Source organism: Panthera leo, chromosome D4 (assembly GCF_018350215.1).
Source record: "Panthera leo isolate Ple1 chromosome D4, P.leo_Ple1_pat1.1, whole genome shotgun sequence".
Lineage (NCBI taxonomy): Eukaryota > Metazoa > Chordata > Mammalia > Carnivora > Felidae > Panthera > Panthera leo.
The window spans coordinates 90,439,202-90,453,749 of record NC_056691.1 but is presented as its reverse complement, the minus strand read 5'-3'; the positions used below and the strand labels follow the sequence as shown (position 1 = coordinate 90,453,749).

Below are 14,548 nucleotides of genomic sequence, written 5' to 3'. Positions count from 1 at the left end.
CGGCGGCTACCACGTCCCCAGCCGGAGAGGGAGGGCCGACGAGAACACCCGCGAGCGACGTATTTCTGGCGTCTATGCCCGGCTCGAGCGGCACCCGCTCCGGTCAGCCCCAGGCGCACACACCCCGTCCCGTTCCCTGCTGGATTCTCAGCCCTCAAACTGTGCCGGGTGAGGACTAACACTTCACATCTCGCTGACTCACTGGGACCGTCCCCGAGCCGCAGGACGCAGGCCCCGCTGTTTACAGCGACAGATGGGAGCCACAGCCTCGTGTCCATTCATTCATCCCCGCACGCGTCAGCACCCGTGTCTGCCTGCTGCTGTGTGCAGGCACCCGCACACGATGGTGAAGCCCAGACACCACCCCGCCCTCGAGCTCACAGCCTAAGCGGTGGGACGGCGTCTCCCCCACAGTCAGCTGCTGGGGGCCACAGAGGCAGAGCACCCCACCCTCCCCGACCTGCAGTGACCCCCGACTCCGGGCCCGACGTCCGGCGCCCTGCGTGAGCTGGTCCAGACGCCCTCCCCTGTGGGCAGCCCTCACCCCACTCCGGCCTCCCTAGGGCCTTCCTCCCCCAGGGAGCCCACGGAGCCCCGGCCCCTCAGAGGCCCCTGCCGCCACCGCCCCTCCCATGGCCCCCACCCAGGACGTCCTCATCTCCAGGGTTGGAGCCTCCTCAGGCTCCCGTGCGAGCTCAGGCTTTGGGTCGGATTGTCCGGGGGGCTAACCCACAATAGGGCCATGTCCCAGCCCTGTGACCCACAAGCTCACGTGGTGGGGGTCAGAGCCTCATTTTCTTCGTTGAAAATGGGGTCCGTGACTCCCATCTCAGGAAGGTGAGCAGGAGGCACGGGGGTCACCTGGCTGGGGGAGCCCCAACCCAGGACAAGACCTGTGATGGTCAGAGCAGGGCTCCATGAGGGTGAAGACTGAGCCCCTTGTTCCCGTTCACGGCTGGCCCTGGTCACTCAGAGCTGAGTGCCCTTGATCCCGGGGCCGCAGTTCATGTATAAGAAGGGGTGAAGTCAGTGAGCACCCCGGGGTGTCCCTAGCAACTCTAACCACCCCCAACACTCAGACATCCCCACGATGCGCCCCCTCCTTCCTGGGCTCCCTCCCACCCCTCTGACCCGGCCAGGGCTGCAGCCAGGGACAGGCTGCCCCTTGTGTCCCGGGTTCTGGCAGGAAGACCGTGGGAGGAGGTGGAGGGAAGGAGGGGGAGGCGGGAGGTGACAGGCCGATCCTCTCCTTGCCCGTACTTGGTGTCCACCGTCTCCTCCAGGCCCCCTGCCCCGGCCGTGCACCCAGCTGGACCCTGGGGGGGAGCGTGGGGTCTGTGACAGCTGGGACGGTGTAGGGACATTCGGCGACACTCGTGTACCCGCGTGTCCAACCCACCCGGCCCTCAAGTCTGCAGCCCACTGGCTGGGGTGAGGCTGATCCGAGGGCTCACAGGATTTGGGGTTACAGGGCAGCGGTCTGGAGGCAGGGTGCACACGGCATCAGTGGCACGGAGCCCCCCGGGGAGGGCACACAGCCGTGCCAGGCCGAGGACACGAGACCCAGCTGCCCTTTGCTAGGGAGGCCTGTGTGCCTGGCACATCTCCTCTCCATCCACCCAGGAGGAGAGCCTGGGCCCTGTCCACGCTGACGTCACTCCACACCCAACCTCAGGGCCAGGTGGGAGAGTGAGGCCAGGGACCGGCCCAGGATACGTGAGGTGGGCAGAGTCCAAGCAGTGGGGGTCGCCGTCCTAAACCAAACTCAGCCCTCCCCTGGGGTTCGCCCTGGGAATGAGACCCCTGAGATCCCATCGGATCCCTATCAACCCCATACGAGGTGGGGCTGTTATATCTGGATGTCCCCAGACCGTACAGGCAAGCACACACACACACAGACACACACACACGCGCACACACACTCACACTGACCACCCGGCAGCGGCTCAAGGGGAGTACACCCTGGAGTGGGGAGGTGACACCGGGGCAAGAAGAAGGGGACTGGAGGCAGCTCTGCCACGGGGCAGGGGCGCCCAGTGGGCTGGCAGCATGACCAGGGCTCATACGTGGGGTGGGGAGACGTGCCAGTCTGATGACCAGCCGGGTCTCCAGGGTACCCAGGGGGCTGCCTGGGCTGGGCACTTCCCCGGGGCACCCGGAGAAGACGGGGTCTGGGGTCCTGTGTCCACCACCAGCCTAGAGCTAGAAGGAGACACCCCCCTACTGGGAGGGGGCTACGGGACAGGCCTCAGCTTACTCCTTTGTAAATTGGGCTGCATACACGTGGTGTCCCAAGCGTCCCACAGGCTTGTCTGCTGGCCCTGGACCTCCACCCCTGCCCCAAGATGCTCCTGGTCCTGGGAAAATGCTTTCTCCTCCCTCAAGGTCCTTCTGAGCAGAGGGCAGCCTGAGGGCTTGGAGGACCAAGGACCTGGGTTTGCAGCACGTGGCCAAGCAGCGGACCCTGGTGTGGGGACCGAGGTCAAGACCCTCCTTGTCGGAGCCCCGGGGCCTCATTAGGAAGGGCTTCCAGAGGCAGTGCCCTGGCTGGGGTGAGGAAGCCTTTGGAGTGAACGGGGCACCGGGACGGGAGAGGTGGAACGGGGGACAAGGGAGGCTCCTGAAGTCCTCACATCACCCCTGGAGCCCGCAGGTCCTGCCCCTGTGCCCCCCTAGGGCCAGGGAGGGCTGCTGCCTTGACTACACCCAAACAAAGGTGTGTGTTTTGTTTTCTGGTTTCCCTGCCTGGGGCTGTCATGCCGGTGCTGACCACCAGGGGGCAGGCTGTGTCCACTGCGCTCACTGAAGCCTCGGGAGCCCGGAAGGGACCCTCAGGGGTCAAGCTGGGCGTCCCCTGCCCCCAACCCAACATGTACCTCTTACTATTAGTCTGCATGTCCACAGCGTGAGCTGCTCAGAGGCAGGTAGGGACTCTGAGATCCTCTCTGGACGCATTCAGCCCCTGTGCCTCTCACCCTGAGCAGGGGCTGTGTTGGGCCCGGGGGCCGGAGTCAATGGTCCCGCGAGGTCCCAGCCCTCCAGGAGCTCACAGCCCAGAGGGGGAGGTGGGTCAAAGCACAAGAGCAAATCCGTGTGAAAGGAAAGACCAACACTGTCGGGAAATGAAGCAGGGTGAGGGAGGGCGGCCAGGGGCCCCTTGGTAGGGGCGGGTCTCACAGGCTTCCAGGGTGGCCCTGATGCTGGGACCCAGAATTACAAGAGGAGCCAGTCCCACACACGTCTGCAAGCAGTGTGCTGCGGGGACGAGCAAAGCTGCACAGAGGGTTTGTCTGGAGAGGAGCTGAGGAGGAGCCAGTGTGGCCGGAGCGAGCTCGGGAGGGAGGAGGGCGGGCCCGGGCCCCAGCCTGGAGGATGGGCTGTTGTCTATGCTGGGGGACACATTCACCTTACTTGGACCACCTCACACTTTCTGTACCAGTCTCCCGGCTCGGCTCGGCTGGGAGCCTCAGCCCCACGGTCACCCAGGAGGCCAGGGCTGCAGCCTCAGCTGAGGCTCGACTGGGGCAGGGTCCGCCTCCAAGACCGCGACCGGGCACGTGCTCTTGGCAGGATTCGGCCGGGACTGGGGGGTCTCAGGACTTCTGTGTCTCAGCCCGGAGCCTCTGCAGGTTCTTGGCATTGGGCCTCCTGGGGCAGCTCATATTATCTGCTCTTGCTTCGTCAGACAGAGACACACACACTGACACAGAGACAGAGAACGGACCCGGGAGAAAAGGAACCCGGAGAAACCACAGGCTTTCATGAACCAGCTTGGAAGCGACACCCATCATTATATTCTCTCCCTCAGAACCGGTCACACGGGCCTTCCACCGGCGAGGGGACGGGATGTCACGAGGATACAAGAGGCTGTGTTAGTAAAAGAGGGCACGTGTCAGAGATAGAGACCCCTGTGCGTGCTGTGACGCCACAGTCTGACGCCAGCCAGGACAGGGCTGGTCCTCCCGTGGCCCAATCACAAACTGGGAGATGCAGAAGGCTGGACGGTCACACCACAGAGGGGAGAGCATCCCTCACGACCCAGGGCCAGAAAGGTTCACAGGCCTCTGGGCCAAATTTTGCACCAAAGCCAGTGCTTTCCCTGGGATGGAGACCAGACCCATCCCAGTCCAAGGGAGGCGGCCCCCACGGGAGCAGGCGTCAGAGATGCGGGGCGTCCCGGGGAGGGACTCGGGCAAGTGAGACCCGAGGGAGGCATTGGTGGTCTCTTCAGACGGGCAGGTTTCTGGTCTGGGGACCGGCCGCCCAGGTGACACGGTGAGGAAGCACAGGTCCCCAGTTCAGATGTGATGGGCTCCCATGTCTGGGAGAGAGTCCTCAGGCAGAGAGGAGGGACCGGGGGCTCCAGGGGGATGTGGCAAGCCTGCCGGGAACCAGCCCCTCCGGCTGCAGGTGCACCCAGGTGCCAGAGGGACCTGAACGGGACAGCAGTGCGTGGCCGGCCTCGCTTTCCCCATCCAAGGCCAACGTCCTCTGCAGCCCTTGCCACTCTGCCCCTCGTCTCAAAGCAAAGTGGTCTCTTCACTCAGGTTCCCTGGTGCCCGTTCAGGACAAGGATGCCTCCCGGTAAGAAAGAGGAGAACCGGCGGGGGCAAACCAGCCCGGGGGCCCTGGCAGACAAGCCGGCACTGGGCCTGTGGGCCACGGCCCTCTCCTGCCCCCACCGGCACCGTCTGCCCTCTGTCCGTTGACCCCCACCTCCCAGGAGACGAATCCAGCCCGAAGACTGCCTCGGGGTTGGCCTGGGAAGAGCTGGGTGGAAGGACAGGTGAGGGAAGACACAAGGGGTGTTCTCGACTCCCAAATCTGACGACCTAAGTCTGGGAGGTGAGAGGAAGATGGGAGGAAATGCAGGCTGTGCATTTGCACGCCTTCCTAATAGGAGAGGTGGGTGGGTGACGCAGGGACTCGGGCAGAGACCTGACGCCTTCAAGGGAGCCGGGAGGAGGGTCCGAGAGAACCAGAGCAAACCCACTAAAGCACAGGGGCGGCGGGAGGTGCCGGAGACATACGTGTGCGGGTCCTCCAGGGCCCCCACCCTTCGCTCTATGTGTGTGTGTGTGTGTGTGTGTGTGTGTGTGTGTGTGTGAGTGTGCACGATAGTTAAAAACCTTGGTGAATATGGCTTACGTGTCTTCTTAGGGTGAGGAGGGCCATGGGGACAGCGCTCCCCTTGCTGGCTGTGGGTGAGAGGCCATACCACCTCCTGGGTGGGGTCCGGGGCTTGCTTTTGGGATCCAGGTTCGGGCACACAGCGGGGAGCAGACAGGGTGCTGAGGGCAGGCAGGGACGCATCCACAAAGGAACAAGGACAGAAGCGGTTTCTGTCAATGACAGCACCTTACGCATATCAATTCATCTGCTTATTCGAGAAAGGTAAACGTCCACTACGTTGAGGGAAGGTTCTGGGGACTTGGACTTAGAGCAATGAGCCAACCTAGTTCCTGCTCGCATGGGGCTGACTGGAGCAGGGAGGGGTTCACTGAGGAATTCTGGTGACAGCCACGTGGTCTCGCTGGGATCAGCGGGCTCGTCCAGCAGCTTAGGACCAAGCCAAGTGAGGCCCGCGGGGGAGGGGCTATGCCCGAGCCACCCCGGATAAGCAAGCCTCCGTTCCCTTGGCCTCTCCTTAGATTTCCCATCTGTCCCATGGGTGTGTAGGGAAACAAGCCCCTCGATTTGTCCGTGAACTCGGTCTCGACTCTTCCGGGCAGATGAGGAAGAACTTCCTGGTGGTCGGTCTCCCCACTGGTAACTCCAGGAGAGGGGTTGACGTCACCAAGGGGATGGGGCGGCACCCCCAGGGGAATGGCTAGGGATCCTTTTCTGGTTAGCGGCCAAGCTGGACCGGGAGCCCTGGCCTCCAAACTCCGTCCTCGACCTCCCTACCACCCAGATCCTCCCGCTTGATCCCTGGCTGTGACCTCCGCCTGAGATCCCGGAGGAGGCCCGGGAATGTCTCCCAGGAAGGAGGGGCTACGTGGTCGAGCATGTGTTAGCACCCGGGAAGGAGCAGGAAGACAGGGCTCCCCAGACCTTCATCTCCAAGGGCAGGTGGAGGCAGGGCCTCTAGCCCAGTGAGTGCATGCACCTCCCATTTGTTACCGGAGGGCAGAACCTTCTGTCTGGAGCAAGGGCCAGCGTTTTCCCGGGAGCCCAGCAGACGGCTCTGGAAAGCTCAAGGTAGACCCAGACATCCGTGTCAGGCCCCGCGGGGCCTCGGTACCGGGACTGGGCGACAACAGGAGACGTGTCTCTGTGGACAGATGCCAGGTCTCAGGCCACCTGCCACGGGCCCTGCCCTCGACGTTCTGGGTGACCTTGGACAAAACCTCGGTGTTTCCTGCTATAAAAAGAAGCGATGGGTTCCTCATGGGCTCGTCAAGCTGTGCTTCTGGGATTGGGGGTCGGGCCTCTAGGGGGCCGTGGACGTTCGGGGAGTCCACACCTCATCCCGGTGTCACCCTGAGCAGCTCTGTCCTGTGTTTGCCACACAGGGCTTCTGCCTTAGGTACCATGGGGACAGCATACACCCGCCCCCATATAGGTGAGGTTTAAAACCGTAAGGGCAGGTGAGCACTGGGCCAAGCCTGTCCCTCCGGGTCCCTGCTCCTCTGTTCCTTGTTGTCCTGTGCGCTCAGGGGGGACCAGTGGGTATGCAGTCTGGTTGCTCAGTCTACGGGAGTCCAGCTGAACCTGCAGGTCATTCTTTCACCAAATCCCATCGTCCCGCACTCGCTAAGTCCAGGCCTCGACCCACAGCCCCCATCCTGTCCCTGGGATCAGCTGGTCATGGGGACCAAATCGGCAAGCTCTTCTGAGACCAGCAGGCCGGGACCCCAGGAGCAGACCCAGGGAGAGGAGAGGGCTGCCCCTGCATCCGGCAGAGGAGCTGAGGGTGGGGCAAGGGGCCCAGACCCACATGTGAACGAGGGCACGTTCGGAGGGGCCTGTGTGCCCAGCAGGCTCACCCTGGGCTGGAGAGAAGGCCTTGCACTTTGGAGAAGGCTGGGAGGGACGAAGGTCCAGCCTCCCTCATCCACTGTGGGGGTTGGGGCCGCCTTGCCGTTCAGGCTCCACAGGCTGGGACCTGGGGCAGGTGGTCTGGACCTTCTGGACTCGTGCTTCCTTGCAGGCACATGTGCAGCGGCCTCCCTCGCAGACTCGCCAGAGGGGACACAGTGCAGGAAGATTCAGACCCTGCAAAGGAAGATGCCACGTGGGGGATCCCGTAGGGTCGTGTTCGTTGATGAGGTCACAGTGCTCGGCACATGGCAGGCACCTGAGATCCCCGGCTGAATTAGGGAAGGAGGAAGGGAAGGAGGGAGGGAGGGAGACCATAGAAGTGGGGTCCACACCAGGTCAGGTCAGAGGTCCCGTCAGAGGGCGTCACAACTCGGGCCCTGGAAGGGGGCACGGGACACGTCCTTCTGTCCCTCCAGCGCTGACCTGCCTCCACGTGGGACCTGTTGACCTCCTGGATCGTCTCCACCTCCTCCGCAAACAACGCTGAGTGTTCCCAGAAGGGGGACAGCGGGCAGGGGCCAAGGAGGGGCTTCCGGAATCCAGTGCCCTGGGGGACTCTGGGACAGCCTTCCAGGTGGCCCTTTATGTCCTCCAGGCACCAGGCCACGATTCCACCTCATGTCTCAGGGAATGTGCCCACCCATCTAGAAGGCCCGTTACGTCCACATGTCACAGATGGGGACACCGAGGCTAATAGCACAGCCTGGGTCACAAGTAAGACGAGCTGGGTCAGGAAGCCCATCTCCTTGACTTTGGATTGTCCTACGCACAGGCCTGCATCTTGGCGTCCTGGGGCTCAGGGTCCCTCCTCCTGGGGGATCTCACCACCCGCCGAAGGCCCCCCCTCACTGATCTCAGGGGAGCAGAGCTGACCAACCTGCCTGGGGCCCCACATGGGGCTGGGGAAGGGTCGACTCCGGGCTCTGGGGACTCTCCCAGTATTGGGCCAGCCGGTCCCCTGCAGGACAAGGACTTCTCACTGGGAATCGGCTGGGGCCTCTGCTTCCTCACGTGGACACCTAGGCTGCCGGTCCCCAGACCAGAAACCTGCCCGTCTGAAGGCCACCAGCGCTGCCTCCCTCGGGTCTCACTTGCCCGAGTCCCTCCCCGGGACGCCCCGCATCTCTGACGCCTGCTCCCATGGGGGTCGCCTCCCCTTGGACTGGGACGGGTCTGGCCTCCATCCCGGGGAACGCACTGGCTTTGGCGCATTATTTGGCCCAGAGGCCTGTGAACCTTTCTGGCCCTGGGTCGTGAGGGATGCTCTCCCCACTGTGGTGTGACCGTCCAGCCTTCCGCATCTCCCGGTTTCTGTCTGGGCCACGGGAGGACTAGCCGTGTCCTGTCTCGTGTCAGGCTGTGGTGTCACGGCACAGACAGGGGTCTCCACCCTGAGACTGTGCCCATTGTCACCGAAGGGGCCTCTTTTAACCCACCTAATCTTTAATCCATTGTGATTTCAAGGTCAAAGGAGAAAAAGTCTATTTCAAACGACCACAAAGTACGAAAATGAATCTGTCCCATATGAAAAGTCGGTGCAGACCCAAAGTATCTCTGGCGAGATTCCACTTGAAGGAAGCCTCCAGAGTAGGTAACGGAACACGGAGAGAAAGCAGACTGGGGGTTCCCAGGGGCTGGCGGGGGCACGAATGGGGAATGAGGTTTCCGGGTACACGATGACCTTTGGGGACCGAATTATTCTGCAACAATATTCTGTGGCGTGGTTCACAGAATCGTGAGCATGCCCAGCGCTCAGGAATTGCACAACGTAAAACAAATAAAATTTTTATTGAAGATTAATGTGGATTTTAAACAAACCACGAACAAATAAAGTACCACCTGAAAAGTAGAGGAGAGAAAGGATAAGGGAGAAGAGGAAGAGTCATTCTGGTGGGGGGGCGGAGACTGGGATTGGAGCAAGAATTAGAAATACAATAAACACCCTTTGTAGGCCTTCGGGCCCTTGATTTGTGGCCGGCATCCATGCGGGAGCAAGGGCGGTGGCAGGAACGGTGTCGGGAGCAGAAGCAGGACCCAGCTGACTCTGTTCAGGTGCCCGCTGTCCCAGCACAGGTCCCAGGGCACCTGCTGGCTCTCCGGCCCCTGCAGGAGTCGACCCAGACTCCACCCCTGCCTGCAGAGACGCCGAGGACCCCGATGCCGTTGGGCCGGGCTCTGGAGCCACACCGGCTTCTGCTCCTGCCCCGGACTCTTGAGAAGGAAACAGAGTGATGGTTGCAGCGGCTCCAAGGCCTCAGGGTGAGAGGAGGGAAGGTCCCCCCCCACCCAGCGCCGGCCTCTCCAGGGGCCTTTGCAGACACACAACTCACCCCAGAGCCTCCCCGAGAAGCCGCGGCCAGGAACCCACACCAGAACCTCTGCCCCCCTGCAGGCCACAGTCCAGGGCTCTCAGTCTCTGCTCCTGGCCCCACACGAGCCCCCGGGGGCTCCTCCCTGGGTGGCCCAGCACCGCCCGGACCCCGTGAACACACATCTCCCACCCCAGCCTTCTCACCCTCGGGCTCTGGCTCCGGGGGCTCCGGGTCCTGATCCCAGGACCGGTGAACCAGGACCCTGTGGAGGGGCCAGGGCGGTGAAGGAGGCCTTCCCAGGCCAACTCTAGGCCCTGCTTCCAGAGACCTCCGTGCGGCCACTCTCTCCCTGGGTCCAGGGTGGCCCTCCTGGGCGACGGGGCACATGCACAACTCTGTAGGGCGGGTGAATCGGGATTCCGCCAATCGTTTCCCGATTTCATCGGTTGATTTCTGTAAAGACAGTGACCGCGGACGGCCCGGAGACATCACAGCCCCGCCCGGCCATCCTCAGTGTCCTTCCGCCCTCTCTCCCCGCTGCTCCCAGATCGGACACAGACCTCAGTGTGCACAGACCTGCGCCTGGGACACAGTGACATCCACCTGCAGGGCTTGTGATGAACCTCGAAGACAAGAGGACCACCCCAGCAGACCCTGTCCCTCCCATCCAGCCTTGACGGGGATGTGAGCCTGACCCGCCCACCAGGCATCTGACCCCTTCATCAGTCTGCCCCTGCTCAGGTGGGCCTTCCACACACGACCCCTCCTTACACACAGACACACACACACACACACACACACACACACACACACGGGGGGGCTTCGGGCCACACAGGTCATATCAGAGTGGTGTCGGGCTGGACTGGATGTCTCTGGGTCTCCTGTGTTACCTTTGGGTCCCTGCGAGATAGAGACCTGAGGCGTCCTGTGCAAGACCTGACCCACTGACTCCAGGGTCGGGAAGCGTCGCGGCCGCGGGCTCCCCTGAGCCGGCAGCCACGGGACACGGGCACACAACAGGAGAACATGTTCGTCAGGCGAAGGTGTCCCAACGAATGAGCCCAGTCGGGCGCTGTCTCCAGAACGTGGGTGCCTGGTGACCCGGGTTCCGAGTTCTGTTGGGCTCTGTTACCAGGGAGGTGAGGTCACTTCCTGGGGCCCCCTTACCCGGCTTCCTGCTCCTACAGGAGCCCCTCCCAGGCTGCAAAGGGCTCCCCTCCACCCCATGCCCTGTCCCTACAGTGACACCAACACAGCCCAGACACGTCCCCGTGAGGCCTGGAGCGGCCGGTGCCACGGCTTTGGGGCCACAGAGCTGGGTTGAGACCTGGGATTTCCTCCTGACCAGTGCTGGGGCCCTGCACAGACCCCGTGCCTCCTAGGGCCCCCCGGTCTCCCCGTCTGCACAGTGGGGTCCTTGTGGCATCTACTTGTAGGGGCGCCATCAGGGAGACACCTGTAGACACGTCCCGTGCCTGCTATCCCATGAGGCTCGTGGGCACACGTGGCCGTGGAAGGATGAGGAAGGGGTGGGCCTGGCACGGAACACACTCACGCGGGCCTGGGTCCTCTCCGGGTCCAGGCACAGCCACCCCTCCTGCCTGGGTCCCGGGCCCGGGGGAAGGTGGAGGTGAACTCGTTCAGACCCTGGACCCACCGGACACGCACGCCAGGGGCCCCATTGCATTTGGGCTCTGGTCCCAGCGCCTGGTCTGGGCCTACGTGCTGGGCGGTTCCCACTGTGGCTCCCCGCCTTCCCGGTTCCTGGTCCCACGTGCCTCTGTCACCCCCTCCCCTCCCGGGTAGACGGCCCGTGTGACCGGGTTCTTAGGGCTAGAATATGATGACTGGGTGTCATTTCTGGGCCGATGCATGGAATTTCTGGTTTCCTCTCTCCTGGGTCCATTCTCTGTCTCTGCCTCGGACTCTGTCTGTCTCTGTGTGTCTCGCAAGACCAGGACCTGTGGGCTCCAGGGTCCGGGTGACAACCCTCAGAAGCCTCCATTGTGGCCCGAGTCCTTCCTCAAGCCCGGTGCTCAGCTCCCTCACGAGGCCTCCTCGGCCCAGCCAGGGCACTGCCTGGGGAACCACTTCCTAATGAGGAACCGAGGCTCCAACAAGGAGGGTCATGACCTTGGTCCACACACCAGGGTCCGCTGCTTGGCCACGTGCTGCAAACCCAGGTCCTCGGTCCTCCAAGCCCCCATGCTGCCCTCCGCTCAGAAGGACCCTGAGGGAGTAGGAAGCGTTTTCCCAGGAGGGGAGAACAGAGGGCCAGGGATGAAGATACCAAGACACAGACTCATCTATGAGCCTGTGGGACCCTTGGGACACTGTCTACTCAGCCCAGTTTACAGAAGAGGGGACGTGTCTGGGCTGTGTTGGTATCACTGTACGGACAGGGCATGGGGTGGAGGGGAGCCCTTTGCAGCCTGGGAGGGGCTCTTGTGGGAGCAGGAAGCCGGGTAAGGGGACCCCAGGAAGTGACCTCACCTCCCTGGTAACAGAGCCTGATTGAACTCAGAGCCCGGGTCACCAGGCACCCACGTTCTGGAGACAGCGCCCGACTGGGCTCATTCGTTGGGACACCTATGCCTGACGAACTTGTTCTCTTGTTGTGTGCCCGTGTCCCTTGGCCACCGGCTCAGGGGAGCCCGCGGCCGCGACGTTTCCCGACCATGGACAGTAGGTCAGGTCGTGCACTAGACGCCTCAGGTCTCTAGCTCGCAGGGACCCAAAGGTAACTCAGGAGACCCAGAGACAGCCGGTCCAGCCCGATACCGCTCTGATCTGACTTGTGGGGCCCTAGGTCCCCTCCCGTTTGTGTGTGTGTGTGTGTGTGTGTGTGTGCGCGTGGAAGGAGGGGTCGTGTGTGGAGGGCCCACCTGAGCAGGTGCAGGCTGATGAAGGGGTCAGATGCATGGTGGGCGGATCAGGCTCACACCCCGGTCAAGGCTGGACGGCAGGGACATGGTGTGCTGGGGTGGCCCTCTTGTCCCCAAGGTTCATCCAGAGCCCTGCTGGTGGATGTCACTGTGTCCCAGGCGCAGGGCTGTGCACACTCAGGTCTGTGTCCGATCTGGGAGCAGCGGGGAGAGAGGGCAGAAGGACACTGAGTTGGCCAGGCGGGGCTGTGATGTCTCCGGGCCGTCCGTGGGTCACTGTCTTTATAGAAATCAACCGATGAAATCGGGAAACGATTGGCGGAATCCCGATTCACCCGCCCTACAGAGTTGTGCATGTGCCCCGTCGCCCAGGAGGGCCACCCTGGACCCAGGGAGAGAGTGGCCGCACGGAGGTTTTGGGAAGCAGGGCCTGGAGTTGGCCTAGGAAGGCCTCCTTCAGCGCCCCGGCTCTGCTGTAAGGTCCTCGTTCACTGGTCCTGGGACCAGTACTTGGAGTCCCCGGAGTCAGAGCCCGAGGGTGAGAAGGCTGGGGGTGGGGGATGGGATGCTCGGGCCCGGGAAGTGCTGGGCCACCCAGGGAGGAGCCCCCGGGGGCTGGTGTGGGGCCAGGAGCAGAGACTGAGAGCCCTGGCTGCAGACTGCAGGGGGGCAGAGGTCCTGGTGTGGGTTCCTGGCCGCGGCTTTTCGGGGAGGCTCTGGGTTGAGTTGTGTGTCTGCAAAGGCCCCTGGAGAGGCCGGCGCTGGGTGGGGGGGGGACCTTCCCTCCTCTCACCCTGAGGCCTTGGAGCCGCTGCAACCATCACTCTGTTTCCTTCTCAAGAGTCCGGGGCAGGAGCAAAAGCCGGGTGGGCTCCAGAGCCCGACCCAAGGGCATCCGGGTCCTCGGGGTCTCTGCAGGCAGGGGTGGAGTCTGGGGCGACTCCTGCAGGGGCCGGAGAGCCAGCAGGTGACCTGGGACCTGTGCGGGGACAGCGGGCACCTGAGCAGAGTCAGCTGGGTCCTGCTTCTGCTGGTTCCACTGTTGCTGCTTCTGCTCCCAACACTGTTCCTGCCATCGCCCTTCTCCCCGCCCCTGCCACTGCCCTTGCTCCCACATGGATGTCGGCCAAAAATCAAGGGATTGAAGACCTATACAGGGTGCTTTCTTTATTTTCTTTTATTTTTTGTTTATGATACTTTATTTCAAATTTATTCTCCAATCCCTGACCCCGATCCCCACCAAAATGTCTCTTCCTCTTCTCCCTTATCCTTTTTCTCTTCTACTTTTAGCTGTTATTTTATTTATTCATTAGTTATAATCTATATTAATCTTCAATAAAATTTTTTATATATTTTATGTTGTGCGATTCCTGAGCACTGGGTACGCTCACAACGCTGTGAACCACGCCACAGAATCTTGTTGCAGAATATCTCGGTCCCCAAGGGTCACTGTGTACCCGGAGCCCTCACTCCCCATTCGTCCCCCCGCCAGCCCCTGGGAACCCCCAGTCTGCTTTCTTTCTGTGTTCCGTTACCTACTCTGGAGATTTCCTTCAAGTGGAATCTCGCAAGAGATACCTTTGGGTCTGCACCGACTTTCTAAGATGGGACAGATTCATTTTTGTAGTTTGTGGTTTTTTGAAATAGACTTTTTCTCGTTTGATATTGAAATAACAATGGATTAAAGATAAGGTGGTAAAAAGAGTCCCTCTCACCCACAGCCAGCAAGGGGGAGTGCCGTCCCCATGGCCCTCCTCACCTTAAGAAGACACGTAAGCCATATTCACAAAGGTTTTTAACCACAGCACACACACACACACACACACACACACACACACACAGAGCGAAGGGTGGGGGCCCTGGAGGACCCACACACATATGTCTCCGGCACCTCCCGCCGCCCCTGTGCTTTTGTGGGTTTGCTCTGGTTCTCTCGGACCCTCCTCCCGGCTCCCTTGAAGGCGTCAGGTCTCTGCCCGAGTCCCTGCGTCACCCACCCACCTCTCCTACTAGGAAGACGTGCAAATGCACAGCCTGCATTTCCTCCCATCTTCCTCTCGCCTCCCAGACTTCGGTCGTCAGATTTGGGAGTCGAGAACACCCCTTGTGTCTCCCCTCACCTGTCCTTCCACCCAGCTCTTCCCAGGCCGGCCCCGAGGCGGTCCTCGGGCTGGATTTGTCTCCTGAGAGGTGGGGGTCAGCGGACAGAGGGCAGACGGTGCCGGTGGGGGCAGGAGAGGGCTGTGGCCCACAGGCCCAGTGCCGGCTTGTCTGCCAGGGCCCCCGGGCTGGGTGAGCCCCGCCGGT

General features: G+C 62.2%; 2 protein-coding genes across 2 annotated transcripts in view; both read right to left on the bottom strand.

Annotated features, from left to right (window-relative positions):
* The window catches only part of LOC122205056 (cellular tumor antigen p53-like), a 35,971-nt gene extending 21,686 nt beyond the window's left edge, over positions 1-14,285 (bottom strand). The window contains exon 1 of the mRNA XM_042913077.1: positions 14,243-14,285. Within this exon, the coding sequence (XP_042769011.1) occupies positions 14,243-14,281 (39 nt within the window). The 5' untranslated portion in view covers positions 14,282-14,285. The remainder of the gene's footprint in view (positions 1-14,242) is intronic.
* Positions 8,814-10,463, bottom strand: LOC122205055 (translation initiation factor IF-2-like). Its single transcript, XM_042913076.1, has 3 exons — positions 10,247-10,463; positions 9,560-9,809; positions 8,814-9,255 (listed from the first exon to the last, which is right to left on the bottom strand). The coding sequence occupies exons 1-3, from the start codon at positions 10,382-10,384 to the stop codon at positions 8,927-8,929; spliced, it is 717 nt and encodes a 238-aa protein (XP_042769010.1). The 5' UTR covers positions 10,385-10,463; the 3' UTR covers positions 8,814-8,926.
* Positions 14,286-14,548: the final 263 nt, after the last annotated feature.

Excerpts from the sequence above, each read along its gene's own strand:
- LOC122205055 (XM_042913076.1), bottom strand. The coding sequence starts at position 10,384 with ATGTTCTCCTGTTGTGTGCCCGTGTCCCGTGGCTGCCGGCTCAGGGGA. Across the intron at positions 9,810-10,246 it reads TATCTCGCAGGGACCCAAAG|AAATCAACCGATGAAATCGG; the intron begins GTAACACAGGAG and ends CTGTCTTTACAG. Across the intron at positions 9,256-9,559 it reads CCCGGAGCCAGAGCCCGAGG|AGTCCGGGGCAGGAGCAGAA; the intron begins GTGAGAAGGCTG and ends TTCCTTCTCAAG.